Consider the following 26,245-nt stretch of genomic DNA (forward strand, 5'->3'; position numbering starts at 1 on the left):
TCCCCCTCCTCTGCACCCCTGTGAGCTGTTTGGCAAAGTGAGGGGAGCTAAATGTCTGCCTCTGCTCATATCTTCTCCTCCCACTCCCCAGTTAACTTTGGCGCACTAGCTCTGTTTTGTGTTTCGTAGTTTGATTCTTGGCTGAGAGTCCAGGTGCAGTAAAGCAGACTCCAGACAGCAGCGCAATCACGCAGCGTTCAGAAACCGACAGTCTGGCAGATAGGCAGCCAAGATCCATTAGCTGAGCCATGCACCTCCGACACCGCATCATGTTCTGCACCCCCTCCTGTTAATCAACATATCCTCTCATTTGACTCAAATCGAGGGAAGCTGCCACAGAAGAACTTAGCCTTGTAATTAGAGCGTGCCGGCGTTAGTGAGCGCTGCTCTCAATCATCCCCGTGGCAATTAGCATGAGGGGCAGCAGGCTGATTGCAGACCAGCCCTGGGGAGATGGCGTTTAGCTCTGAGTCGAGGGAGTCAGCCTCCTCGCTAATAGACCTGACTGCAACCACAGACCTGCCTCAGGATTGTTAACTGTGCTTTTTGTGTTCCTGAACGTACACAGAGAACTCATCATCACATGTCAGTCACTGTTAAACTGTTGCTTTATTTACTGCTCGAAAAGTTTGACAAAGTTTTTCTTCTTGTAGTCCAGCCTGAAACCATATTCAGCCCGTTCTTTGGAGCAGAGTGATCCCAGAATGTAGAAATATGACCAGATGAGACACAGGACTGAATTAGTTGGTGATGTTTTTAAGGTCTGATCCAATACGCCCATTTACCGCCAACATCATCTCAGATCTGCATAAACATTCTGACCACGCAATCTACATTTTCATCTGGACTTCCAGAGATTTAAACACTGATTTAAAGGCACTGTGAGGACTTTCCGAGTGACCTTGAAATAGTTTCACTTTTGTAATTTTGTCTGTTTGTAATATTAAATGAGATTATTTGCATCCCAAAAAAATTCCAAATGATGTTTTTCAGAATCTAAATTGTCACTTTGCAGCTTTGCAACCTGCTTAAAGTTTTCTTAAAAAATAAATAACAATGGTGAAAAAAAACAAAAAAACATCTGCTCTCCCAATGCACTCCTTGGCAAGTGTCATGTCTTTACAACAGCAGGTGATGGTGCTCATGGGAAACAGAGGCTCTTTTCCAAACTGCCTACTACACACTACATTTGCATGTGGTGTGCAGTAGGTACTGAAGCTGCATGCTGCCTTCTCCTTTTGCATTTAGTATGTAGCATGACTGTTCTGTTGGGTCTGTTTTTATACCACTCTGGTTTCAGTTCTGGAAAGCATAACTACAGCTGATAAACCTTTTTTTTTTTTTTTTTTTTTTTTTGTTATGGATGCACGATACAGACTATGGGTACAACTATGGGAATAATTAATATATTTTAGTGAAATCTTTCAAGCCATTGCATTTATATATATATATATATATATATATATATATATATATATATATATATATATATATATATATATATATATATATATATATATATATATATATATATATATATATATATATATATATATATATATGCAGCTGCATAGACAAACAGCAGTAGTGTCGTGCATTATGGGAAATGGTGTGCCAGGTAGACTGATCCAATTTCCTGGATCAATAAAGACACCTGGGAACTTTCAGCATACTTTAGATTTTACAAGTTTTCACATACTGACTACTTTTGACTGAATTAAAGCCAAATCAGTAGGTACTGCTAGTGTAGTAAGCAGTTTAGAAAAGAGTCTTTTTCCTGATAAAACACTCTGGTTCCAGTCACAGATGACACAGCAATCGACACCACATCATACTGAACAGTCCTCGCAGCTCCTTTAAAACCACTACCTGCATCAAATATCACGGTCTTGCAGAATAAACTGGATCACTGTGTTGTTGGAGTAACTGAGGTTTCTGACAAACTGCTGCACTTTGTTTTCCCTTGTTGCAAAAATGCCTGAGCAACTCTCTGTACATCATCATTGTTTACAGACAGTCAATGAGGGCATCTGTTAGCTGATCTGATCAGACTCATTTTCAACAACAGGGCCCTGGAGCTCATCCTCCAGGATTCAGACGTCCTGCTGACTCTTTTCTGTATTAGTAAAGATCAAAAGCCCCGTTTCCACCAAGCGGTTCACTTCTGGTGGAAAGAATCATCACTTCCTGTGTGATAGAGGTAATAAAAAACAACACATAACCCTGACATGTTCAGTTCTCCATTCGACTTCATGAAGATAAGTTTCTTTTTGTTTAGGAAATGGTGTCACCATACAGCGTAAGCTTTGTGGAAACGGGGCTGAAAACCCTGTTAAGATCAGACATAAGAGTCTAAAACCGTCCTCTAAAGGCTGCGAGGATTGGACCAATCGCAGAGCACTGTAAGTCCCTGTTCCCTCCCAGTTTCCTCCAGCAGGATTAAAATAAAGCTTGATTTAGATATGGCTCTTTCAACGGTCCCCATGTAAAAACTTCCTGCAGCTCTAACGAAGCAGCACAGCTCGAACAAAGTAACGTCGTCATATCAATATTGTGACATCCATCCAGTGAAGTGTGTCTGCACACATGCAGCTGCGTGCGTCCTCTTTCCACGATAAGATGCTGTGTAAGTGTCGTCTCCTCCTCCTCCCCAGCACCCCTCCTTTCTTCAGAGGAGTGCTGTGTGATTACAGCTCATGTTGTGATCACTCTTAATATACAGCTCCCTTAAGCAGGATGCATCTGAGAGCAAAGATAAGAGGGGGGGCTGGAGAAGAGCTCAGATACGCTCACTCGTCATGGTTCAGGACTTTTAACTCGGCTCAGAAATAGGTCACAAGAGTTATTTTAGTTCAGACTCTGGTGTTAAGTTTGGATTAAAAAAACATGGGCCACATGAATAATAAGTATCTCTGTGTTAGTATGTATGACATTCTTCCTTATCACACATTGCAGTTTAACAGGTAAATAACAAACAATTCAAGGACGGACGGAGCATGAATTCTTTACAGAGGGCGCTGCACAGAAGCTGAGATACAGCCGTGGAATAAAGAATACGCTCTCATGAATACAGGCTGTAATTACAGGCAGAACCGAGAGGAATACAGAATAAATAACCTCACATTTTTCCAGGAAAAGGACACAGAGAGAGTTGCTGCTCACCCAGAGAGATCTCCCGGGCGAAGGCCATGCACACCAGCAGCAGCGGCAGACCCACAGACACAAACTTGATGACCCTGTCCAGAGGCAGCTCCAGCTCCAGGTGATGAATCCGGTTTATCAGCGAGCCCTCCTGCAGCAGGGAATCAGATAACAAGGCCTTGGCCGCTGCCTGGGCGATGGACATTTTGAACACCTACGCAGCGATAAGAAGAAGGTTCACTTTCTGACACATTGGAGCAGATAAGGCAGATAATGTGTAAAGACAGCGCTGTTAGAACAAATCAGACTCATGACCTCTGCCATACGCCGCTGCGTGGCCTTTCTTATCTTATCTTGTTCGTCATTCCAGTGAAGATGTGACGTATTAAAGCACATTTATCTTTGATTGAAGGGTAATGAAAACATACTTCTGATTTCTTTATCAGGAGGAAGTTTCATCAGGAATCCTGCCACAGTATTAATAAGAACATCATCAGTTATGATCTCACCTGTGGTGATGAGCCAGCTCCTCATGCATTTAACATGAAATAAATGGAAATGCAAGTGAGTCCTAATTGAACTCTGAGCACCTAACTAAAATCAATATGGTAGGGGAATTTTATTTGAAAACGGAATAAAATCGCTGTGGACTCAACTTAAAATTACATTTTGTCCCAAAAAATTCACAACAGATTCTGACATGAACTCATCCTCATCTATACAAGTGAAAAAAAATAATTAAAGACATCAGGTCATCACATCATAAATGTGATGACGTGAAAAAGACTTTGCATCTGTTAAATGCAGCAGATGTTTTTCCACGAGGGAAGAAGTCCATTTCAGAATGCCATCAGTGAAATTCCTTTGTGGCACTTTAAATATGATGAAAGTTAAATTCCTCTTACCTGAACTCTTCCAGGTTTCTCAGGTGTAACGATCAGATTTAATATCTGCACAGTAGTAGTTCCCCCGAAGGCCTGTTCAGTGCTGGGAAGTTGTTTAAGTATGCAGGGAGGAACTCTGGAAATGAGAGGTTGGATCTGGGCTGGACCAGGCTGAGCCGGGCCTGACTTTAATTACAGAGAGGACATCTGGGAGCTCGTAGGCGCCCAGATGGCACTGACTGCAGCAAACCTCTCCACCACTGTGTGTGTGTGTGTGTGTGTGTGTGTGTGTGTGTGTGTGTGTGTGTGTGTGTGTGTGTGTGTGTGTGTGTGTGTGTGTGTGTGTGTGTGTGTGTGTGTGTGTGTGTGCGTGCGTGTGCGTGTGTGTGTGTGTGTGTGTGTGTGTGTGTGTTTCTCTGGCCAGTCTATGCTGAGAGGCAGGGTGGCTCATGCCCACTTCAAACAAGTGAACCATCTCCAGTGGCTTTTCCAGCCTCTGTCATTCTGGGACTATTTTTACCGCCCTCCAGCCTCGGAGCTGCAGAGAGCTGACACACTGCGCCGTGCAGCGGGGATGGTCCTGTTTCTCAGCCCTGCAGTTCATCTGTTTGAGGACGTGGGGATAGTTTGTATCAGGGTGCACCTCGAGTCTGAAATCTGAAAGGATGCACATGTAACACCTTTAGACATGTCAAAGATGGTTAGCTGAATTTCAACTTGGACGTGTAACTGTCTGAAAAGAACAGCTTTGGCTGTTTGTTGAGATATTAAAAGGAGAGATAAGAAAAAAAAAAAGTTGAATGATTCACAAAACCCAGTGGTTCACACACTCCAAGCCTCATGTTGGTATTTTACCTCTTGTTTTTATTGTGTGAGTGTTGTGCAGCAGTGAAGTAAGTCAGAATAAAAAGACTGTCAGAGTGATGGATGGTCAACATATGCACGTGGAGAAACTAACAACCATGATCTTTCACAGTCTTTTGGTGCCTATGCAAAACAAAAATGTAGCACAGTGCTGCCATTAGTGATGGTTAACATGATTCTTTTTAGTGAATGGAGTTGTAATGAGTGGCTCACCCAAGTGAATCCTTTTTTTTTTTTTTTTTTTTTTTGAGTCATCTGAGTGATCTGAGTCAGTTACCAAGAGATTGCATAAAAAGCTACATGTGCTGTAAGGTTAACACCTTTTAACACATTTTATTCCCATACCATACACATAAAAGTTGAGTATGGGCACAATAAATAAATAAATTAAAATATACAAGTAAATCAGTTATTTTTCATCATTTAGATTTGTTTTGTAATGAAAGGGTGGAACTAAACAGTGAGTTTCTATTAAGTTCTATTTAGTCTAATACTAACTGCAGCAGCAAATAGTTGTGAGTCATACACTTCAGTTATGGCTGATCTGTCTGTTAACTTTGCGAGGCAAACATAACGTGTGAATCAAATAATGGTCCCAAAAAGAGAAAATATCCAGTGAGCAGCAGTTCTCTGGGACTTAATGCCTTGTTGATGCCAGAGGTCAGAGGAGAATGGACAGACTGGTTGGAGCTGATTGAAAGGCAACAGTAACTCAAATAACCACTGGTTACAACCAAGGTCTGCAGAAGAGCATCTCTGAACGCACAACACGTCCAACCTTGAGGCAGATGGGCTACAGCAGCAGAAGACCACACCGGGTGACCCTCCTGTCAGCTAAGAACAGGAAACTGAGGCTACAATTCACACAGCAACACCAAAACTGGACAATAGAAGATTGGAAAAACGTTGCCTGGTCTGATGAGTCTGGATTTCTGCTCCACATTCAGATGGTGGAGCTCAAATCTTCAGCTGCTGCTGCTGCTACTGCTGCTGCTGCTGCTGCTGCTGCTGCTGCTGCTGCTGCTGCTTCTGCTGCTGCTTCTGCTGCTGCTGCTGCTGCTGCTGCTGCTGCTGCTTCTGCTTCTGCTGCTGCTGCTGCTGCTGCTGCTTCAGCTGCTGCTGCTGCTGCTTCTGCTGCTGCTGCTGCTGCTGCTGCTGCTGCTGCTGCTGCTTCTGCTGCTGCTGCTGCTGCTGCTTCTGCTGCTGCTGCTGCTGCTGCTGCTGCTGCTGGTGTAATGGTGTAATGGTGTGGGGGATATTCTCTTGGCTCACTTTGGGCCCCTTAGTACCAACTGAGCATGTTTAAAGTCCACAGCCTACCTGAGTATTGTTGCTGACCATGTCCATCCCTTTATGAGCACAGTGTACCATCTTCTGATGGCTACTTCCAGCAGGATAACGCTCCATGTCATAAAGCTGGAATCATCTCAGACTGCTTTCTTCAACATGACAATGAGTTCCCTGTACTCAAATGTCCTCCACAGTCCCCAGATCTCAGTCCAATAGAGCACCTTTGGGACGTGGTGGAACAGGAGATTCTCATCATGGATGTGCGGGCCACAAATCTTTAACCATTTAATCACAAAGCCTTTCAGATGAAAAACTCAATGTTGTGTTTTGAAGGGCCACAGGCCAAGCTGTCAAACTTGACAAAATGAGAATGGGAACATTGTGCATCAGTAGCAACAGAAGAGGGGGAAAAGAAGTTCAGATAAATTGTGAAACAAGCCACTTTTTAAAAAGCTATACATTTTCTGCCATATTTTTGTGGTGGAAAAAATAATGTGTTGCAAACTTATTTGTAAAAAGTTCCCTGAATTAATTTAAAAATAGGTCTCTTACTGCAGAGATGAGACACGCGTGCATGTGGACGAACCGATGTGAAGGTATCTGTTGTGCTCTGCTCAGAATCCCAGAATCATGAATTTCAAGAAGATGAAGTTGATGATATGAAGTCCCCATGGAAAGCTTGTTGAAATGACTAATTCAATCATTCTATCAAATCAGCAGTGAGGCTGGGCTGGTGAGGTTATTTACAGTGAGCCTGATCTCAGGGCAAACAAACCCTCACCCCATGTATCTGTGGATCCTGCACAGCAGAGTCAGGTTTGGACAGCTTACTGAGAGGCCAGTCTCAGAGTAAACAGAGGAGTGATGACTTTTGTGCTTTTGCTATTTTTTAAATCATCTGCAGAAACAGGGATTCAGCACTAAGTGAATCAGCTTGTGTATGACCTCATTAGTAAAGCAGTGGACATTAAGGGGGCCTGCAGGCAGGTGTGTCACTGTTCACACAGCTGATTTCAGCCCATTCACTTCTGACTGGAAGAACAGCAGAAAAAAAACTGATGCTGAGCTTTGTGACAGTCCTGGTCTGACCCTCACGTCTAAAATCAGGCCTGGGAGACGATTGTGACCCCAGGTCCTTTTTCATACAGCCCCAAGCTTTCATTTTACACTGTAATCCCAAAATAAATACGTCAATGTGATGAATTCTGTTCTAAATCATGTGTACATAAACATTTTCTGTCAAGGTCACAAACAAACTCAAAGTCAGTCTGAGACGTCTCACTGAACTCCATCTGGACTGTCCGTAGGCTGCTGGTGTAAAGCTAAAGCTCTGTTGTTTTGTTATATTGTATAATATTATGTTTTAGTCTAAATTGATTTTTATTGTTTGTTTTTGTTCATTTTTTGTTAAGCTGTAGTCTGTTGACGCTGTATTTTCAATACAACAATCAAAAATAAATGTTATTAGAGAGTCTGCTCACATAAACCTTAGTACCCTGCTTGGGCACCCCAGTCTAAAAACTCTGGGCACGCCCCTGCTTGTCACTGGGTGCCTGGTTGCATGGAGTCGTGTTTTTCTGCTCATTAAAGATGGATTGATGCTAAACAGAGAGCTAAGTTCTTGGAATAAAGGAGGGTTACAGTGAAAGACAGGACTCACCTTTCCCCCAGGTAAAAGTCAAACAACTTCTCAAGCGTTAACGTCCGCTGTGCGCTGATCTCTCTCTGATTGATTCCTAAATGTTTCAGTCAAAGATCTTCAGCAAACTGCCAGCTCAGGGTGTACAGCGAACCCAGCCTGGTGTAGAATAATGTTTCTGACCTGAACTTGTTAACTGTGATGACCATCAGTCATGGTGTCTTACCCTCCTTCAGTTTAACGCGCAATGTGCAGCGAGCTCTGTGCAACTCAGAGGAAACTGACCACTGATCATCTGATACCAAGAGACACCTGAGGGACAGGTGAGCTTTGATGTCATCAGTCTGTGATGATGGAACAAGGAGGTTTGAGCACTGAGAGACTGATTTTTACAACAATCACTAAAAGGAACAGTTAGCACAGAGAGCATTCATGTGTTACTTTCATGGTCAATGAATATGTCAGTAACAGGCGCTGGGCCTCAGCTATTTTCATGAAATCAAACATGAAATCAAACACGACCTTCTTTGAGCAGAGTCTTGGCAACCCTGAAGTCGTCCTGTACCTGTCAGAATATCACTTTGCTCTAAGAGCAGCCTGTCAGCGTAAGTTCAGCTGGAGTTTTGGGGTCTTTACTCCTCTTTGTTTTTGAGTTTAAATGTTTAAACACGGTTTGCTCATATTTCTCTGTAGATATTTTGACACTGAGAACCAGAACCAGAAACAGTGACACTGTGACTCTTACATCATGATTTTTATGTCACATCCGGCCTCCTTTGCCCCATATTTCTCCCCCACCCTCCACCCTCGTGCTGTCACTTGCTATGAGCAGGTGACTTTGGGATAATATGGGGTCAGAGCTCTTCTATGTAAATGTGAAGGAAGCTTTAGATTGCAGAGAAACACCTGTTTGAAACGTCCTTCAGTGGGTAACGTCAAAGGCTGACACAGAAAACTAATTTGAGATCCTGGACATGTTCACTTTCACTTCAGAGCCGAGGACAAACTGCTCCTTCTCTTTGTCTGAAGCCTTTGTTTGGGAGCTGTACCCAGAGTTTTCCTGGTGAACAGGAAGTGGACGTCTGTCAGCTCATCACATGGTGCATACAGTTCCATTCCTCCGAGCAGGACGTGCTGCTAAAGATGAGAGGTTTCTCACTGTAAAGTGTAGATACAACTAAAGCCTGACCTTCTCCAGGAGAGTGGAAACAATACAAGGATGTAATTAGACCCCAGGGATTGAGCCATGTAAATCAATAGAACGAAGCACACCCACAGGCGTGATCATGGTTTCCTCTGGAGCAGCAGGATCCACAGGGAGAAGTGGAGGCCCTGTGGTCTGCTGGCCTCTGAAGGTGGGGAGCGTTTGGGTGGGTGTTCTTCCAGTGAGTTAAATCACAGGCTGTAGCTATAAGCAGAGAGGGGGAGACTACATGTGACAGGAACATGAGGGAAGTAAACCGATATTTACCCACTCTGTAATCTAGAGACACAATGAGGCCGAGCCTGGGAGGTTTTTAAAGGGTCTTACATGCTCAGACGAGTCTTTCTTCATTGTAATCCTGGTTCAGATGTGGATCAGTGAACACTCTCTTGTCTCGTGGGTTTGTTCTTTGGTTTGCTGCTTTTCTTTTCTTTCTCTTTTTCTCTCCTGAAAAATCGAGTCTTGTTGAGAAAATTCTGCCCTTTTCAACAGTTTAGAAATTCTTTTGTGTCACATATGCTTCAATGCTGAGCTAATGCTTCAATAATGTAGGGTTCAGACATTTTGCAGTAGTTGAATCCAATAGTGTTTCACAGTGCAACGCCTCATTGTAGATATCTGCCACTTGAAAACATCAGGAATCTCTTCCTATTGATTCAACTTTACCATATCATGGAGCAACACCTGTGCCGTATTAGAAACTGAGGCGGGCTTTGAACCTCCTCACTCACAGCTATAGGGCGCTCGCCTGTCAGTCAGCTGAGCTGTGCCTCTGAGTGGGTGAACTTGCGTCCTTCGTATCACCTTCAGAGTCAGAGAAAACATTCACCCTTGTACAGTTTGTGCCGTTTGAGAAATGAGCTACTTGAGCGGGAGACATTTCTTTGAACCAGGCTGTAGACTCTTTTATTTCTGCTGTGAAAACAGCTCAGAGTGATTTACGGTACTTCCAGAATCAGCCTCAAGAGGACACTACACAAACTGTAGTTATGATCACTTCTGTGTGTAGACCGAGGGTTGCTGCTTGGGTTAGGGTTTAGGGTTGTCTTCTCCCTCTATGGTTTCATCATCAATAAATGGCCTTCATTGTTGTCTTACTGCCCTCTGCTGGTCTGGTGGTGTAGTACTGTTACTTTTATTTTTTCTTGTCCTGCCTTATTTGACCAAGCTTGAAGCCTCAGTGGAATCACAGACAACATGTCTGTTTTAGTTTCTGGGGGAGGAGCAAAAGTGACCTTCAGGTGAAGGTTTAAGCTTAAAGCTTTCTGCTCTTTGCCTCTGCTCTGTCTTTTCCAAACTTTCCACCACACCACCACCCCCACCACCACCACCACCCCCACAACATCTGCAAGCACCGACCACAGAGAGGTTTAATTATCTCGTCACAGCTCAGTTTCTGCTCGTACGGTTAATCTGCAAGGTGTGATAAGGTCAGAGGCTGGACACCAAACACAATGTTCTGCTGCTGCTGCCACCTTAAAGGTCTAACAATACAACACTTCTTTTTATAGTATTAATTACTCTGAGTCACAATTTTAAAGTCTGATATTATCCTTTCACTTTATACCCTTTCCAGTAACTACTGTGGAAACTTATAAATAACTTGTAAATATTACAGATGGAGCCTGATACATCCCATTCTGCTGATGATAAATGTGTCAGTTTGAAGGGGGAGACATGTTGGAACAAGTATGTTACTCGGAGTTGAAGCTAAACACAATAGGGAGACATATCAATATGTTTTCCTTTTCTATTCTAAACACAAATTATTTTATAACTGTTTGAAATCTTAAACTAAAACATATAAAACTGCTCGTATGGGAGCTTAAATAATTGTCACAATGCCAACTAGTCAGAAGGCCTGTTAGTCAGAAAGTCAGAGAGCCTGTTAGTCAGAATAGCAGAAGGCCAATAGGTCAGATACTCAGAATGCCTGTTAATCAGGAGGCCCAATACTCAGAGTATCAGAAGGCCAGTAAGTTAGAAGGCCCATCAGTCAAAAAATCAAAACCCTTGTAGGTCAGAAGAGCCATTAGACAGAAAATAAGAAAGCTAGTCAGTCTGAGGCCCATGAGTCAGTGAATCAAACGACCCATTGGTCAGAAGGCCTGTTTGAAAATTACAACACTCGTCAATCAGAAGTACTATTAGTAAAAAAAAAAAAAAAAAAAATCAGACGGCTAGTCTTAGGCGTAGTCAGAATTTTTTTAAAGAAAATTTTAAGAATGTAATTTTAGTCCGAATTTATATTTCTGACAAACCTGGCTTTTGATTTACTGGTTAACAGGCCTTTTGAGAATAGAGTAGATAGCATTATGATGGGGGTTGATACGCTCATTCACTACCATGTATCTATAAATACAGCTTCTTACATCTTGTTGTCGTTGCTGTTTGTTTTCACAGCCAAGATATTCTATTTGTGATCCATTTGATATCACAATAAAAAAGGTTCTTTTTTCCTAAACTAAAATTGATGTCAACAGGTTTGAAGTTTCACAGCCCAACATGAATGGAGAGAGGATCATCATTGGGCTGGGCAGTGTGGGAAGCCCTCCATCCTGGGACTGTTCTGCTGTTCAGTAACACAGCCTGTGCTTGGTGATGACAGTGGAAGGTTGATGGAGCAAAATGCTGGTGTGAGTCCAATGTTGGACTTGTGCCACAGCCAGCTGTTCATTTTCTTTTGTCTTGCTGATGAAAAATGTTAGTGTTTTCTTCAAAGGTCATTTTAATCAGTTTGAAACTTAGATTCCAGGTTGTATAATTGATATATTATAACATATATTAATCTGCATTATGAGAGGTTAAAAACATTCATTTTTTTATTAATTAATTAATTTATTTTTGTTTTTTATTCAGTTAATAAAAAGACTGAACAGTTCATGGGATAGAAAGCTGGGGAAAGAGAGTAGACCACAATCTGCAGCAAAGCACTGTTGGTGAAAAGTGAACCAAGTGGCATCATCCGGTCTAAGAATATGGCGCCTATGTGGAAGTTTTAAAAACTGTAGTTTGTCAAGCGTCCACTTGAGGCAGCAAGAAACACCAGTAACCACAAATGCCCATTCAAAGAAGCTGATCTTTATAGCAGAAATCAACATGTTAACAGCCTGGTTAAAAATATCATCTCACCATCAGCACGTGTTGTACTTCATTTGACTCATATGACAGCGTGGCTGACTTGGCTGACAGGTGGACTTCCTGTAGCTGTCTGTGGACAGGTTAAAGACCCTCCTCTGTGCCTCATCCTAACTCGAACATGGTTGAGGGTTAAGTCAAACTTTTCAAACATGGCCCCCCAGCTTTCAGATTCTGCGTCGGATATAAAAGGCCAATGTCATGGAAACTACGCAGTCCACTAGCTTTAAGGGCTACAACCTGTGCCCAGGTGGACTTAACCTCCGAGGCTAAAGTAAATGTTATAGCACCGGCTGTATGTGTGATGGCGAATGTGTCTGCGTGTGCCTGTGAGTCTGTGTGTGCACGCCAGGTGAGTGGGTGTTTTTCCCCCTCTTCTCAGGCTGCCAGATGAGTGGGTGATTGGGGTTTTTCCAGAGAATGGGGCGAGGAGTTCTGAAAAGGCCGGCTGGAGCTTCAGCCAGGAGCAACTGATCTGCTGTGGTCTGTCGCCTGAAAACCTGGTCTGGGCTCAGCTCTTTGTTAGAGATAGTTTTGATGTTGTGAGCTAGTGGGCTTAATTTGGAAAAGATAATTCGTTGGTTGAATCTCATTTGATTAAAGATGCTCTGTCAGTCAAACTTGATTTGGTAAAAGATCATTTGTTGTACACTTCATCCTATCATCTATTTCATTAAACGCTCCTAATTTACCTTTAACATCTGGTTATATGTTAGTCCTCTTACCTCTCTAAGAGCTGTGGTTGTAACCGTTAACATTTAGACACGTGTTGGTGACACCCTGACGAGTCCATGTTTACCCTCATCAGCCCTGCTGTTTCATGGTTAGAGGACTGAATCCCAGCTTTAACAGGAGCAGGTCTTTGATACCACAAAGGCAGAGTCAGAACCTTTACATCTTTAATTATTGAAATCAGTCTATTGAAACACAATAGATCATGACGACAAAGTGTACAAATGAAATAGAAAAAATTCCTATTGTCTGTCGATTTCTCTGGAAGATCCATTTAGAAAAAAAAACAATTGGGAAAAAAAAAAAATATGGGCAACAAACTTCACAATGAACAATCTGACATTCAATTAAACATGGTTTTCTTTTCTAGATGTCTTCACATTAGAAACGAGGGACTCCATTCCTGTGTTTTAGTACAAAACAGAGCTGAAAGTGTTTCACAGTTTCTTCAAAGTCCTTCACATAAAGTTTAAAGACATAACTACTTTTCTTCATCAGTTTTCTCAAAAATCATTTTTCTTAAAAAAGTTTCTCATGTCCGGATCCCAAAGGGTCCTCTCTTGGTGTGGAGATGTGGGTGCGATGCCTCGAGCCGCTCCCGTGTTCATTTCGTCCCCACAGAGTCACGGGTGATTATCTCTGAAGTCCACGGTCAGAGTCACTGTGTGCGTGGCTGCCAGGCGACACAGAGACCACTTCAGGAAGAGTTCAAACTGATTCATGTTGTCCTTTGAGCTACCCTCTGAAAAACAGTCAGAACTGAATAAATATGCAAACCACGAGAAAGCAAACATGAAAAATCCAAGGTACAGCCTACATGTGCAGTCAATGTTCACTGGGTTCTACTTTTTTTTCTTTTTTTGCTCGTGGGATAAGTGAAAAAGATTGTTTCAAAGGTCATGCTCTAAAAGGTTCAGCGGAGCTGTGGGTTCTCTCTGGATGACGAGACATGCTGAATGAAAGTGTTGTTCAACCTGAGAACCAGTGAGTCATTTAAAAGGCGAGGATGACGTCCGACGGTATAACACCGTTGTGTTTTCCTCTCTGCCAGCCCCTCGCTCTGACTTCAGGAAGCAAAACGACACATGAACTGCCAAGTCAGGACAGTCATCGAAAAGATGAAGGTATGTTTAGTCATTTCAGACGAACACTTTGAAACCTGCAGCCCTTTTTGTAGCTCATTTCAATGTGCCAGGACACTGAGATTGATTACATTCAATTTAGCTTCTCTCCAACTTATTTCTCCCCACAATCCAATTTTAACAGCAGCCAGGTCAGCAGCTCCCAGTTTCAAACTACCAGGATCAAAATACAGCCTCAGCTCATCTGTCTCAGAGCCTAAGGGCCACACTCAACAACTTTTCCACTTTGGACCAACTTTTTAGACCTCTGATGAAGCTGGAGGTCACTTCAGGCCATGATGTGTATCAATGGAGCTAAAGGAGAATCTAACCCGAGTCAAGAGCTAATGTCCAAGAGCTGACTTTCATTCAGGAATTTTAAAGGTGCATTGAATGTAAACTGTCATCAGACTGTAGTTGATGGGTTCAGGGACGGCTGAATCTATGTCCTGGTGTGTTAAAAAGTTGATTCTGATTGGTCAAACTCAAATAATAAATTCCCAACAGCAGAAGTGACACCAGGAACAACCTAACCACACATTGGTCAGATCAATCCAAAGAAAGTAGTCTGTCACATTCCCTCTGCCCCTCGACTCTGTGGTTAAAAAAAGTTGGTGTTTGTCTCAGGGTGGGGAAACCATGACGGTTAACAGCTCCAACGTGAGAGCAGCGTGACGAGCCCCAACACCCCTGATAGAGAAAAGGAGAGCAACATCCTGTCCTGCAATCCAGACACAGACAACAAACCTGGAAAGAGCATCTCTCCAAAGTCACTTTTACTATAATGCTGTGTTCACACCAAATGTAAAGAAAGTCATTTGTGCAAGTGAGTTCAAGGGGAAGTCAACCAGTGTGACATGTTGGACGCTCTCAGCACGGAGAGGTCGACTGATGACTGAACAGATTAATGAGGGTTGATCCATCTGTGAAACCTGGCACAGGTGAATTTGACATGTGTTTGTCTTCCCTGAACTCTGTCACTGTACCTGTGTTTATGGGAACAGGGTCAGATTCTATGTCACTTGATTCCAGCTATTAGCTGGACAAGCAGGTTAGCACTGCTCTAATTAGCATAACCGACTTTACCTCCCGGTGTAGTCAAGATCAGCCTTGTTTGATGACAACAGACTGAAGTGAGGTTGAAGGAAATTTCTCCCTTCTCACAAATTTGAGTCCTTAGGTACTCCTTAGTCTTTAGGTACAAGTGGGGAAAACGCAGTGAGAGATTGACAGACGGATCGGGTGGATTCGGACACTATATCGGTTTGATGTGGTGAAGAAGGAGTTGAGCCAGAAGGCAAGGCTCTTAATTTACTGGTCAATCTAGGTTCCAGCCCTCACCAATGGCCACGAGTTGTGGTCGGTTACCGAAAGAACAAGATGGTGAATACAAGCGGCTGAAATGAGGTTTCTCCTCAGGGTGTCTGGGCTCAGCTTTAGAGTTAGGGTTTAAAGCTGAGAAATCAGGGAGGGGCTCAGAGCTGCTCCTCCATCTAGGGGGAGCCAGATGAGGTGGTACGGGTATCTGGTGAGGATGCCACCTGGATGCCTGGGGTGGTGTTTCAGGCATGTCCATCTGGGTAGAGACCCCGGGGTAGACCCAGGACACGGTGGAGTGATTATATCTCTCAGATGGTGGAAGTGGCCTGGGACAGAGGTCATTGGTCTTTGCTAATGATATTACTGCCCCTGTGAATGAGACCTAGATTAGGGGTGAAAGATGGACGGATGGTTGGAAGAACTCGAGAACGAAGCTTGTTATTTGCTCAAATTAAACAAGGAGAAAAAAAACATTGTTTTGTGAATCAGGTAATCATTCAAGTTTAGTGTGGTCGTAACAGAAGGAGCTAACAGCATCGATGTTCAAAACTGAGACACTGACTCATTTCTGTTTACAGTTCAAAGCTCTGATGGGGGAGAGCTGATGAAAACAGAAATGTCAACAGAAATGTTCCTGCAGAAGTCCTGCTCACCTTGTCTAACGGTATTTTCAGCGAAAAAGGTTCATTTTACCGTGAATCAGAACAAAAACCAGGATCAGGTTTGAACAGGATGGTGTCTGAACAAGTCACTTTAATGTCTGCTCACCTGTTGACACTTTGATCTGCATAATCACCTGATCATTATACATCATAACTCTGAGGTATCTAGCTAAGGTATCACAGCTGATGTCTGTCGCCTAACATTGTGTCAACACCCTCTCCAAGTCTGAACCACAGTCCTCTCTCCAAGACGTGAGCTGGGTTCAGCATCCCCTACTGGCTGCAAGACGATTTCTGCTCTCTTTAAGCTCTGAAGTCAAGTTAATATCTATCAAAGTACTAAAAAAGACCTCAAATGGAGAAAAAACAGTCCAGATAAACCTACAGCAGCATAATGAAGCACTGGACTGCTGGCCATGCTGCTGTACCGTGAGAACAGGCTGGATTTGACATTATCCATTCAAATAAAACCAACACACGTTTGTTTTTCTCCTGCCCAGTGTTCCCTTTTCTCCGCAAAATCTCAATTTTACCAGAACACAATCAACCTCTTTAAATCCTTCTCTAGAATCTGTGAAAACTTCTTTGACATTAACCTTACAGTATCCTTTAAACCTCTCAGTTCCTGTGCCAAGAGCCAAAGAGTAAAAAGAAAAAAAGTGCTACCATCCAATAATTTGAAGAGCCCACTGCAAAACGTACGACATTAGAATGAAACAACACATATTCATCATTAAACTAATCACTGTCCTTAATAATCATGATCAGGGTGATGGGTGAGTCTGATTAGTCTCCACGGGGGCTCTGATGAAGAGTCTCTGAGGAGTTTGATGTCCTTTCACTCTCTGAGGAGGCGCTCTCTGAGGAGTCACTCTCTGAGGAGTCACTCTCTGAGGAGCCACTCTCTGAGGAGTCACTGTCTGAGGAGGTGCTCTCTGAAGAGTCACTGTCCGAGGAGTCACTCCATGAAGCCGTGCTGAGGGCACGACTGAGGTCACATGGTCAGTCTACTCCAGCTCCTCTCTGTGCTCCATGCTCAGATCTCTCCTCCCTCCTCCAACACCGGGCATTTGTCTCTCCCTGCTGTTGTCCTCGTCCCCGTCCTCCTCCTCTTCTTCATCCTCCATTCCTTCCTCTTCTTCTTCCTCTTCCTCCTCCTCCTCCTCCTCCTCATCGCCGTCCATGGAGTCATCGGCTCCCAGCATGGCTTGCTGCATGGCGAGGGTGGCTGAGTCTGATGACAGCGAGTGAAGGGAATCCATGCTCAGGGGGTCTGAGGGGGGACACAGAGACAGGAGAGGTTTAGACACGACTGTCTGACCCCTGCCTCCACCCGTGCATAAGGGGTTTTTGTTTGCTTCTTTTTTCTTCTACCAGAAGCGTTACACCGAAAAAACCCACAATAAATAATAATAATAACAATAATAAATAAATTGAAAAAATTAAATAATAGGTCTAACTCAGCAAAGGCATGACTTTGAGTTTATCACAACACCATACTGTTACTGTCTTCTAGAAAAATTAGCATATGTTGTGACATTTTTTGTGACGTCAATACTGGGACAATCTTAAACAAAGGAATATGTAAAAACTTAAATGTAGCTGCCAGCTGTCCTTTCTGTCCCCACAGCTTCGGGGTTGGAGTAAACAGAATGGTAAACAACACCTCAGCCCTGTGCATCCTGGGCTAACAGGTGACGGACATGGCTTTTTCTCTGACTACAAGATTAGCCCAGAGTTACAGAGTACAGGGGGTGAAGCTGCACACTGGCTAATGGGTGAGCTTGCTGGACGTTATAATGTTGCTGTTTACATCAATATGACCTTAAAGGATCTCAGGAGTCTGAGAAACATTTCCACATTTGAAGATTTCCTCTGTCTGACTGGCTAATGGAGACATCAACAGCTGGCCCTCTCCTCCCTCCCATTGTCAAAGACACAAAACCCCCTGCCCTTGAAGAGTCAGTTAACTTGGAATAACTTGGAAACATCTGAGAACCCTGAACCCAAGCCTTCTCCAGTTTGGTTTGCAACAGAAGTTTCCATTACATTCCATGCCCCGTGGGCCCCTGGGTGCCCGCAAGACCCACTTTGGGTGCCCGTGAGGCATGTTCCAAAAAAGCAGCACTGGCCCCAATGGAGCTCATTTCTAACATCATTTTTTTTTTCTGTAAATCATTAATACTAATCGTGAAATAATTAACAATGACCTGTGAGCACTCTCTTCACATAGTATTACTACTTCTTCTATGATTAATGTTATCAAAAAGTGGTCTGTGCAATTTTGTTGAAAAAAGTTTTTTATCAGACAAGTAGCCCTGTGTTTTGGCCACTAAGAGGGCACTTTAGTGCGGGGTTTTAAACAATTGTCCTCCCTGTGCACACCAGCAACCATAAAGCCCCATTTCCACCAAGTGGTTCAGCTCAGTTTGTCTCGGTACAGCACGCATTTAGTGGCGTTTCCTTTGACAAAAACTCAGATAGGTCCTCAAATCACCAACCTGTACCGTCCCACTTTTTGGTACCCTTCTGTTGGGGTGTCACACATACTGATCTGACCCAGAAGGTGGAGCTAGAAACACTGCAATCTGTTGACTGGTTGAAACAATTTCCCTTGCGTGACAGCAGTAATAAAGAACAACACAGAACCTCTGTGATTACATCTCCAGTTGACATCATGAAGCTTGGTTGCAAAAAGCCACATGACAGTCACATAGAAGACGAACTGCTGGATGTTTTTATTGTTCCTCTTTGTTAACTGTGTCACTTTTATTTTATTTTTTTTCGTTGGATTTATTAGCAGGGTACACTGTGTCATGCTGCTATGCCTTCACTCTATCACATAGCTGATGCAGCTATCAGCATCCAGCTTACACTCCACCAACCTAAAAGTGCACAGTTGGCTGTGGAAACACAAACAGGATCGGGCTTTACTGATCCAACCAGTACCAAACCATACGAATCCATACCGGACCAGGGCTTGAGACATACTGTTGCTCTTGGTCTGATAAATGCCTTTGACTTGCATGTTTCCTGAATGCCAGCAGGGGTCACTGCTGAGCCTTCATTCCTTTCCACTGTAAACACTTTCTGTCTGGGTTTATGGAACCAATCTCTAATTTTGAGCCTCTTTAGTGCAGATTATAGTTCAGTTTTTTCAGACACCATTTCTGCCATTACAGTAAGGAATCGTTTCCACTAGCATCATAAACAAACTGAATATTAGAGTGCTTCTCACCAGCACAAGCTGTTCATTGGTTGTTCTCTTGCACTTCAGCTTCCTTAAGTAGTGAGCATGAAGCCAGAGCTTTTACAAAGACAACCTTAAATTAATTTATAATGAACAGCCCCCTTTACAGATGTGGCTCCTGCGTTGAGGTAAGAGTTAATTAACATGGGTGAAAGACACAACTTTTCATAGCCTTGAGTCTCTGAAGCTGTGGTCAGCCCTGGTGTAAAGGGATCTCTGCAGTTATGGGTTAAATCTGTGCTTTCCTTAGCAGAGGCCCCCAATGGCCCAGGAAGAGGTTTTGCTATGTGTTAATGAGTAACTGTGTGAACAAGGTAGTCACAGCCTAAAATCAACCTTTCTTTATCATCTTTTATTTATTTAATGCGCAAACCACCAGTCTCTTCTTCAGAGTCTTAAACCCAGTGATAGAGTCCATAAACCCAGGGAGAAAATGTTGACTAGATGAATAAAGGGTCAGCAGTGACCCCTGCTGGCACTCAGATAAAATGCATGTCAAAGCATTGATAAAATACCACAGTATGTCCTGCTTCTTCTCTGGTTATTTCTGTACCTAACTTTTCTCCAGAGGATAGGAAACAATGGGCTTTCTTTACCAAACAAGCTCAAAGTCACGTCTGTTCCTGTGACACATGCTCTTTTTAAAAGCATTTAAAATGTTGGTTCCTATCATCATGTTACATAAATTAGAGAAAGAGTAGAAAGTAGACTGCTGCTGCTGGGCAGATGAACCATGAAGCTTGCTGCTTATTTCCAGCTCTGCAAACAGAGTGACCCCTGGTGGCTACTCAGTCATATAGCAGCCTATAGAGAGACACAAGGAAACATTAAACCTCACTACACTCACTAAGTCTAGTTTCAGCCTTGTACCTGAGCAACAACAGCCCAGAGAGGCTGTGTATCATAAATTAAATTGCAGTGTTAAAATGTACCAACGTTTTACTGATGCTACTCAAATCTGATTTCATTTTCTGATTGGTTTGATTGGCTTAACCCTGGTATAGGAAAGGAAAGGATACATTTTCCTAAGTGCATCGCCACATTTCTGCTCATCTTCCATTTGTTTCAAACTTTTTCAAAAGTTTATCTTCTTACACTTGGAAAACTTTGGCTCTCAAAGAAGCACTTTCTTCAACACAGTCACATTTGAAGCATCAGATGCCGATATTACAAAAAAACCCTTCAGATCCTTGAAATCATCCACCCACCTACCTCAGAGACAAGAGTAGCACCCAGTAGACAACAGTTTACTTTGGATAAAAAACATCAACTGGATTTTTGAGAAAGAAAACTTTTCTATTTGATGTGAGGGCTTTCATACTGTCTGAGTTATTTCCTGATTGGGATCTGTGCGTCTGCAGGACTCCGGCAACAATGGAGTCAGGCCAGAAGCGCTGAGTCGGGCGGTGCTGGGACTTCATCTTCTTGGCTTTGGGAGCCGGGTCTGGATTACTGGCGTCCAACATGGGCTGAAGGATACGCCGACGAGCATTGATGAACCTGTGAGGGACGAGGGACAGAGATGGAGGGGTTATTGCTGGGGATCAAGAAACAAATCAGATACTCTTCTTTTAGCATAGCAACAGCTTATAATTATCATCAGAGCCTCTGTGAGCAGAGCACTTAGCAGTATGACAGAAAAAAAAGGAATATTTGGGAAAGAGCATTTGCACACCAACAGTATGTTTTAATCCTTTGTGTGACTGTTAAAGAGCTCATTTCAGACATGTACCACCTAATATTACTGTCTGACATCCAGGCTGTGAAACAGTCTTTATTAAATTAATTAGTCACTTACAGACAAACAGCTTTTTAAAAGAAAGGACAGTGATCAATGACACCCCGACATCACAAGTCACAGCTCATAGATCGTAAACAGGCCACAAATTCATTCAGCTAAATTCATTTGTGGTTACCGCCTCAGAGTGGCAGAAAGAGGGAGATGAGTGGCAGCATTGCTTATTTACTGTCTAAAACTAAAAACAAATTCAAAAAATGGGTGAGAGCTATTGAGTGACTGATTGAACGAACAAGTCTGACAAACATTCAGAGCTATCTGTTGACAGGCTACTAAAAGACAAAGAGAAACTGATGGATCGCCGCAATTTACTGACACAATCCAGGCAACAATAGCTGGATCTGTGGTTTCCATTTTGTCAGTTAATATTTATATTTTTGGGTTAATTCATACCTTAAATAACCAAATCACTAAATGTTAGCATTTTTCATTCAGCCATATTTTTTTATGAGTGAAACTTTTTTTGTCTTTGTGTGATTATGAACCTTTTGCTCGGCATGATTTGTAAACTAGCTTAAACTGAGGCTAACCCAGTTTTCTAAACAAGGGGGACTCCAGCACAAGCAGCTGTGGCTGTGCTGTATAAAGTATTTGATACTAACTTAACTATCTGGTGTACTAATTTGTTGTTATCTGTTTACTATCTTTTACTTTCCTATCTGTTGCTAGGCGCCGCCCTGTTGGCTCTGGCTGCCTTTTGCAGCAGCTCTCTCTTCTTTGTCATTGTCTTGAATTTTTTTTTCATCTCTCTTCTTTGTATTTAGAGGATCATCACTTTGTATGGTTCATTGTTGGTCACAGACACCAAACTTTTTGTGGCTTTAGCAATATTTTTACTACTTTTCTCCTGTGTTTGTCTGGAGATCCTATGTAACCATGGCTGCATTGTTTACATGTGAAATCAGCTGTTAGCAGCCTCTAGCATGTCAGTGCTAACTGATGCAAGGCCTGATGTTTCCCACAAGGTGAGGAGAAGGAGGTGTGGACAACGTGCTGGTTCTCAGGTGTGAGCTAAGAAGTGACGACATGGACCTGTCCTTCATCCATCGTTATTGGGAACGTAAGATCTATCTCCAATAAGATGGAAAAGTTAGCCATGCTAACCCATCAACAGAGGGAATATCAGAAGGCAGAGTAGCATCATGCGATTCACAGACATGACTAATGGAGCTAACATCAGACACCAACGCCACATTGGAAGAGCTTCGCCTGCTGTGAGCAGACAGGTTCCAGGAGACAGAGACTGAACAGACTGCTGAAGAAGCTCAGTCCTGGACCCTGTGGAGGTGGAGACTGGCTGACTGGACAATGATGGACAAGCTGTCAGCATCTATTTACCTATGGACCTTTTTGCACTTTCTTACTTCTGTTTTCTTCATTGCTGCTGTGACTTAAATTTCATTGTATTTGTTACAATGACAATAAAGTTCTATTCTATTCGATTCTATTCGATTCTTTTGTACTTAAATACTGTTGCGGAGACTAAAGGTCAATACAGTCTATGTTAAATACCTGATTACTTTCAGGCATTTAAAGAAGCAGGCGAATACACACAGACTGCGAAGCAGGTGGATAAACAACAAAACGGAGCCGGGTTCTCCTAAAAATGCCAAAAAGAAGATCCTCCGGGGTCGTTGCTCGAAGCTCTCTGTATCCAGTTTAATTTGAGAATTTTTTTCTCTATTTTCAGTTTGTGTGGGGATGAGGAGCAGCCGTCCTTAGGTGGTGTGTGTGCTCAGAGAGGGAGAGGCTGTAGGGATGCTGCCAAGAAACTTTTTTTTTTTTTCTACAAAATAAGAGTCATAGCGAGATAATAAGAGAAATATTAGTGTTCACTTCCCGTTCATATTTTAAGTTTATCCTGCAAAATTCGATGGGTATGTTTGATTGCTGTGTTTGTTTCTTCGCTAAACATCTGAAATCAATTTCTGTCTTTGAGTTTTCTTCATTTTAAACTGTTTAACTTTCATATCAAACACAGTAAATTGGAAATAACTCCCAGGTACTGACACTTCCAAGTATGCCAGGAAAAGGGGATCAAAAACTCACTCAGAAAATTTGCTGTCTTTTTTTAAGGTTAAAATAAGAAAAAAAAAAATCCAGGCACACATTTTGAGGCTCAGGGGTAATTGAAGTGTTAATTAACTAAACAAAATAAAATCAGTTTAGTATCAATGGATAATAAGGGACCAGACCAGTGGTCCCACTCACCAATCCCACAGGTAACATTTACAATCTGATCAGAGATAATATCACAGTAGCCATAGATATGATGAATGAAACTTGACATTATGTCATCGACACCTAATAGACTGGCAGGTTTTCATGAATTTCTAAAGTTAACCAGTATGCTACAGAGATTTGCTCACAGAGCAGCCTCCTCTGTCCTCTGGCTTTTTTTTTTTTTTAACACAGTTTTTCTCCTTTGGTTTGGCTCATTTCTTGAAACAGAAATTACATTCTCAAAACAGCACAGACAAACCTCCAAAATACTTGGAATCTGTTTACATCATAATTGAATTTCTCATTAATTTCATCAAATTGCTGATGCCTTTGTTCATTTTTGCAAATGACAAATACAGTTAGCCTAGAGCTAGTACAGTTAGCCTAGATTTAGCACAGTTTTCAAGTACATACATCTCGCTGATCTAAACTGATTGTTGATTTTCAGTCTATTAATGGTCAGTCTCTCCAAAACATGTCGGCATCATTTCATTGTATGAGTCACCTCATGCACAATTGTCTGTTCAACTGTCAAAATTAGTCAACAACATAACAACATGTATACCATACATGAATCTCTTGGACCATTTGATAAATTGACAAATAGAAAGTCAGTTGAAACTAGAACTCAAAGGAGGAGAAAAACTGTAATATATCACACAATTTATACATATTTAAAAAGGGTCCCTGCTTTGACCCTCCATTAGCTAGGGGGCCCTTGGTCTGAAAAACACTGAAGAATCCTGGTTTTAAATGTTATCATTGAAGCGATTAGATTGTTTCCCCTCATAACAAAAACTGAATTTAACATCTTCTACCTGATCAAAAACACCTAACATGTAGAAACTTTAGAAAGTGAAAGACTTTTCACTTCAACAGCATCAGCATCCAACGCCAGAATCTGCCAAACCACAGGAGCTACATCAGAAGTTTGACTCAACTCCACTTTAAGTTCTGACTGAGGACAGCCTGCCCACGCTCAATACAGCCAGGTGTTCCCTAAGATAGCTCCATATCTGAAATATCTGTGAGACCGCCAAGAGGAACGGCTGAAGAATGGCACTGAAAGGAGGGAGCAGTCTAAATTCAGTTGTACATGCGTAATATGTCCAGATGGTGGCGCCACAGTGTCAGAAATGTGCCAAGGAGCAACAACAAGATCAAAATATTTTAATATTAAACCACTTATTGTGGACATGAAGGTAATAATTTCAACAGAAGCACCATCAGTTTGTGCAGCAGTACTAACTTTTTCCTCCCATAAAGAGAAGAGCAACAACACACATGAACCACACCAATAACATGACTTATTTCATTGGATCATGGTGGTAAAATAACCATCCTGCACAGTGTCTGCGTGTCCACATGAGGACAGGGTCTTACCAGTTGTTCACTTGCAGGAGGGTGAGATTAGTTTGTGCAGCGATCTGTCGTTTCTCATCTTCTGTGGGGTAAGGGTGCTGAAAACAGAGAGGGTTGATATCTCTTATCATGGTTTGAGCCTTTAATGCTGAAAACAAATACAGTCACTCTGGTTTGTAAAGGTAAAAACATGCTCCAGGTTCGCCCAGCGGCACACTCCTCTTTCCTCACCATGAGATGCTGAAAGAGCCAGGAGCGCATGATGTTGGTGGCGTGTTTGGGGAGGACCCCTCTCTTGTTTTTGGATTTCTTGTCTTCGCTGTCCAGAAGAGACGCAAGGTCCACATTGACCTTTAAAGACACAACCAGAAAGAGAGGAGAGGCAGGGAGGAGGAGAGGAAGGGAGGAAGAAGTGGATGGAAGAGCTTAGTTATTGTTGCCAAGGAAACAAAAGGAGACTACCAATTACCTGTCTTTTTTTCAGTAGCAAGGGCAGAAACACCTCCTCAGGTGTCCCCATGGTAACTGAATTTGAGTAATGGTACTTGAATGAAAGAGGCAGAGCCCTGGCAGTGAGGGGGGGCAGGGGTCAGGGTTTGGTGCTCACTTTCAGTCAGAAGTTTGAGTGTCGCAGCAGTGTGTGTACTGTGTGTGTACAGCAGTGTGTGTACAGTGTGTGTACAGTGACCGTGTGTCTGTTTGTGTTCAGCTCAGCCTGTCTTTGTCTTCTCTCACACGTCATTATTTACGTGTGATTATTTTAGGCATAAGTAGTGACTGAGATGCCCTTTGACTACTGAGGCGCTCTGGCAGCCTGCAGCAGACACACCCTGTGAGTGTGTGTCCTTAAACCCATGTGTAGCTACAGATCCATGTAACCCATGTATCTAGTCCTTCCTGTGTTTTCCTTCGGGGTTGTGGGGGCTTGGAGCCTATCCCAGCTGTCACTGCGTGTGAGGGGGTTTATATCCAGAGCAGGTAGCCAACCAATAACAGGGTGTTTAAAAGTGACCAATCAACCTAAAGAGCATGTCTTTGGACTGTGGGAGGGAGCCTGAGCACCTGTAGAGAACCCACACAGCTGGGTCGTGGAACCAGGAACGTTCCTCCTGTGGGGACCACAGTACAAACGTGCAGCCCGACTTGTGGGATCAAAACTAAAAGATCTGAGGTTCTTTTTTTAGACCAGTGGTACTTTTAGCTTGCTTGGACAGACTATGGTTAAATGAGTTCAATTAAGGCTGGTCAACTGTTTGAGTGTTTCAGAGATTGGAAAACGTTTGATGGATCTTGAAGAACAGAGGAGTTAGAGAGGAGGTATTCAGCTGTTTTTCAGTCTTAATTCTGTATCCCCGTAGAGGCTTTTCATGATTCACGATTAAAAACAATCCGTTTTTTTCCTCACTGCTGTTTTAAAAAATATATTGATTTCATCCTCTGTCTGAAACATTTGTTTTAGCTGCTGTCTCTTTAAGGCTCCTGCTGCTGGATTTAGGTATTTTTACTAAATTTGAACCAATGGAGGTTTGACAGTCTTGCACATTTAGTCTGAACAACCAGTGTTATTACTTCATATCTATGCAGGAAATACAGGGAGGCAGAATACCCCCTCTTTAA

At 42.6% G+C, this 26,245-nt stretch overlaps 2 protein-coding genes across 3 annotated transcripts in view; both read right to left on the reverse strand.

The window, feature by feature from the left end:
- LOC141791612 (pannexin-3-like) overlaps positions 1-3,346 on the reverse strand; it is an 11,797-nt gene extending 8,451 nt beyond the window's left edge. Inside the window, exon 1 of the mRNA XM_074672187.1 lies at positions 3,163-3,346. Within this exon, the coding sequence (XP_074528288.1) occupies positions 3,163-3,346 (184 nt within the window). The remainder of the gene's footprint in view (positions 1-3,162) is intronic.
- A 9,688-nt stretch (positions 3,347-13,034) lies between these two features.
- The window catches only part of LOC141791611 (homeobox protein PKNOX2-like), a 142,966-nt gene continuing 129,755 nt past the window's right edge, over positions 13,035-26,245 (reverse strand). The window contains exons 8-11 of one of the 2 annotated variants that reach the window (XM_074672186.1): positions 24,860-24,979; positions 24,650-24,726; positions 20,567-20,745; positions 13,035-17,268 (exon numbers count right to left, since the gene is read on the reverse strand). In XM_074672186.1, the coding sequence (XP_074528287.1) occupies positions 17,003-17,268; positions 20,567-20,745; positions 24,650-24,726; positions 24,860-24,979 (642 nt within the window). In that variant the 3' untranslated portion in view covers positions 13,035-17,002. The remainder of the gene's footprint in view (positions 17,269-20,566; positions 20,746-24,649; positions 24,727-24,859; positions 24,980-26,245) is intronic. The other variant, XM_074672185.1, reaches the window with a different exon arrangement.

The sequence above is a fragment of the Halichoeres trimaculatus genome, unplaced genomic scaffold (genome assembly GCF_033239565.1).
Source record: "Halichoeres trimaculatus isolate MK-OKI-2021-1 unplaced genomic scaffold, fHalTri1.1 fHalTri1_scaffold_6, whole genome shotgun sequence".
NCBI classification, from domain to species: domain Eukaryota; kingdom Metazoa; phylum Chordata; class Actinopteri; order Labriformes; family Labridae; genus Halichoeres; species Halichoeres trimaculatus.